The following is a 3,621-nucleotide window of genomic DNA, read 5'->3' on the forward strand; positions in this document are numbered from 1 at the left end:
CGCCGCTCGGGGAGGGTCGGAGCGGTGCCCGCAGCCCCCCCGCAGCAGATGTGGAGGGTTTGTAATCAAGCCGTGGATTAAGGCCTGCAGGTCTCGGGGTCGCCGCTCTCCCCAGCGGTGCAGAAGAAGGGATTTAGTTCGTATCTGCTCTCAACCACCCCCAGACGCCCACAGAGGGTTTGTGGGGGGCTGGTGCCTGCATGCCCTACATACACCTAGAGCCCCGCGGGAGCAGGAGTCCTGCTGTCCCGGGGGCCTGGAGCAGTCCCGGGGGACGGGGATGCCCCAGCAGCTGCTGGCTCCAGGCTGGCTCCAAACAGGAGCAGAAGCACAGCCAGGCTGTGCCCAGCTCTGCACCGGGGGCTCCGGACCTGGCAGAATGTGCCAGGCTGTGCCCAGCTCTGCGCTGGTGGCTCCGGACCTGGCAGAATGTGCCAGGCTGTGCCCAGCTCTGCGCCGGTGGCTCCGGACCTGGCAGAATGTGCCAGGCTGTGCCCAGCTCTGCGCCGGTGGCTCCGGACCTGGCAGAATGTGCCAGGCTGTGCCCAGCTCTGCGCCGGTGGCTCCGGACCTGGCAGAATGTGCCAGGCTGTGCCCAGCTCTGCGCCGGTGGCTCCGGACCTGGCAGAATGTGCCAGGCTGTGCCCAGCTCTGCGCCGGTGGCTCCGGACCTGGCAGAATGTGCCAGGCTGTGCCCAGCTCTGCGCCGGTGGCTCCGGACCTGGCAGAATGTGCCAGGCTGTGCCCAGCTCTGCGCCGGTGGCTCCGGACCTGGCAGAATGTGCCAGGCTGTGCCCAGCTCTGCGCCGGTGGCTCCGGACCTGGCAGAATGTGCCAGGCTGTGCCCAGCTCTGCGCTGGTGGCTCCGGACCTGGCAGAATGTGCCAGGCTGGCTGCTGGGGCAGGGCAGCACAGCCATCAGCTGGGGCAGCCGGGGCTGAGCCTCCTCCCTACCCAGGCATGGAGTGCAAATAGAAAGCCCCAGGTGTGGCAGGGATGTGGGAGGGCTGGCAGAGCACCAGTTCTGCTATCAAGAGCTGGAACTGTAAGCTGGGGACATTGGCACCCTCCCTCCTGGCCCCCAGACGTGGCAGTGCCCGCAGATCCATCCCAGGAGAGGCACAGCCCCCTGGCCTCACCCTGACACCCCGGGGGCTGCCTGCTCTGGCCACAGCCCCACATCCTGACCCTGTGCTGGGTCAGACCTGGGACAGCCCCAACGGGGATGTGTAGAATCCCTGCTCTGCCCCCACAGACTGGCCCCAGGACCCTCCTCCCTCCCCTTCCCCCCTGATGCAGGGTGCAGGAAGGCACCCCCAAAGCCAGCACAGGGCAGAGATCTGCAGTTAGCATCCCTGCACTGCAGAAAGAGCAGGAAAGCAGGGAGAGACCCTCCAGCAAAGAGCCCTGGGCACCCCCTCGATGCTGGGGGCACCTGTGCTGGCTCCTCTCCAGCCAGCAGCTCCACAGCCCCACAGAGAGCAGCCAGGATCCTGTCTGGAGGCAGCAGGAGGGCCGAGGGCAGAGTGGAGATAAGCCATGGCAAAGACAGCTGTAGCTGGGAGAAAGGGGGATTGAGGGATTATGGAGCCTATCAAAGCTAGGGATCAATCTTCTCCCCCCTGAGGAGAGGAAATGGGGCCTCTGCCCCACAGGAACTAATCTGCTTTTTAATGAGGAGCTGGGAATCGTGTTGTCAACAACCAGCAACAGGCATGCCCGGCACTGTGGGGATGCAGCACCAGGCTGGGAGCCCTGGGTGAGTGCCCTGCACCAGCAGCCACTCCAGCTTCTGGAATCACCACGTTTGCCATCAGGAAAAGACAACCCTAGACCAGACAGGGCTCTGCTGATCCTGCCTGAGGAGCACCCTGCCTGTGCCCAGCTCAGTGGCAGCACCAGCAGCCCTCACTCCCTTCATTGGTCCCATTCTCTCTGGTCCTGCAGAAGCCAACAAGAGCCCTGGGCTGGGCTGGGGTTTCCTGCATGTGCCAGACCCTGCTCCCCTGGCTGGGTGCTCCCAGGTTTGGCCTGCACACCCACATGACAGACACTGAGCAGAGCTATTTCTGTCCCCAGCATGCAGATGTAAAAGATTCATTATAGCTCCAAAGTCGGGTCACACCTGCCACCTTGCTTTTCTCCCAGGGCTGGGCCTGTGGTCTTCACGTTTTTCATAGTGGGAGCTGCACGTGGTCAAACCACACGTTAGAAAGAGCTGAGACACCAACAGCTTCAGACCCAGAGGCCAGGGGAAAGGCTCTGCTGTGCAATGACAGAGCAGGTAAGGGGGCTCCAGGGTGAGGGGTTTGCTGGGAACCAGGAAGGACTCCCCCCATCACTGGCTTTTCTTAGTTTTTTAGTGAGTCCTGTGGGTTTAGACTGAAAGGCAAAACCCTGGGCAATCAGGGCGGTGCCTGGTACCCCAGGCCCTGAGCAGGAAAGGGTCTATAGGAGCTGCTGGAATCAACCTGCCCAGGCACTGGGTTCTGATCCCAGCTGCACCCCAGAGCTGTTGAGGGGCCCAAGCCCAGCCTGGGCCCACTGAGAGGGGCCAGAGTGAAATTGCTGAGTCAGAGAGTGTCAGATCCTGATCTCCAGGTCAGTGGGGTCCCAAGTGACCAGTACCAGGCTGTACCAGGCTGCAGCACTGTCCTGCTGCCCCAGAGGGGTGAGCAGCTGGGAGGTGGGAGCGCTGTGCTCAGCTGCCTGTGAGGTGTGGGGCAGGAGCTCCCTATCTGGGAACAGGACCGGGCAGTGCAAGGCTGTGCCCACTCTGGGGTCCCAGGGGGTGCGTGGGGGCTTTGGGCACCTGGAGATGCAGGTGTGGATCCCCAAGACTCAACTGTCCAGGGCCATAGGCTGGGTGCTGAGCCCCAGAGCAGCTCCCCTGGTACGTGCAGGGTGAGTTTGTGGGACAAGGTGTAGTGCTGGGGATGCCGTGGCTGGGGTCATGTCCCTCCACCAGCTCTGCTTTGCAGATTCCTCAGGAAGCCTGTGGTCACTTTTGCAATGACTGAGCAAGGCAAAATGAACCGCTGCGGGGTGGGTGTGAGACAGAAACAAAACCTGCAAGTAGGGTCAGGGGCAGGGCTGGGGGCTGTGACACACCCGGGCTGGGCTCCCAGTGGTGAGGGCGGGTCAAGGAGGGCTGCCCTGGGTGTGCCCTGGGCTCCCAGTGTGCGGCTGGATGGAGAAGCGCTGTCCCAGGTGTGGTTCTGCACCCCGTGTCCGAGCAGCCCCTGCCGAGCCTCCCTCTGCACAGGTGACTCCCAGCCCCTTCTCAACAGAGCTGATGGCCACCACTGACTTCTACCCCTGGGAGGACGTGTACTCGGGCGAGGCCAGCACGTTGCCAGAGCTCTGTGAGAAGCAGGCAGTGCAGGGCTTCGCCCGCACCTTCCAGCCCGCCGTGTACCTGCTGCTCTCGGCGCTGGGCACAGCGGGGAACGGGCTGGTGCTGCTCACACACACCCGCTACCGCCAGGCACGCAGCGTCACCGATGTCTGCCTCCTGCACCTGGCTCTGTCCGACCTCCTGCTGCTCCTGACGCTGCCCTTCGCCATCCTCGACACGCTGCAGGGCTGGTCCCCGGGCGCAGTCGCCTGCCAGGCGCCGCA

General features: G+C 63.7%; 1 protein-coding gene across 1 annotated transcript in view; it reads right to left on the reverse strand.

The window, feature by feature from the left end:
* CNTNAP1 (contactin associated protein 1) overlaps window positions 1–2,178 on the reverse strand; it is a 10,298-nt gene extending 8,120 nt beyond the window's left edge. The window contains 1 exon segment of the mRNA XM_031064126.1: window positions 2,133–2,178. Within this exon segment, the coding sequence (XP_030919986.1) occupies window positions 2,133–2,178 (46 nt within the window).
* Window positions 2,179–3,621: the final 1,443 nt, after the last annotated feature.

The sequence above is a fragment of the Geospiza fortis genome, unplaced genomic scaffold, assembly GCF_000277835.1.
Source record: "Geospiza fortis unplaced genomic scaffold, GeoFor_1.0 scaffold324, whole genome shotgun sequence".
Classification (NCBI taxonomy): Eukaryota; Metazoa; Chordata; class Aves; order Passeriformes; family Thraupidae; genus Geospiza; species Geospiza fortis.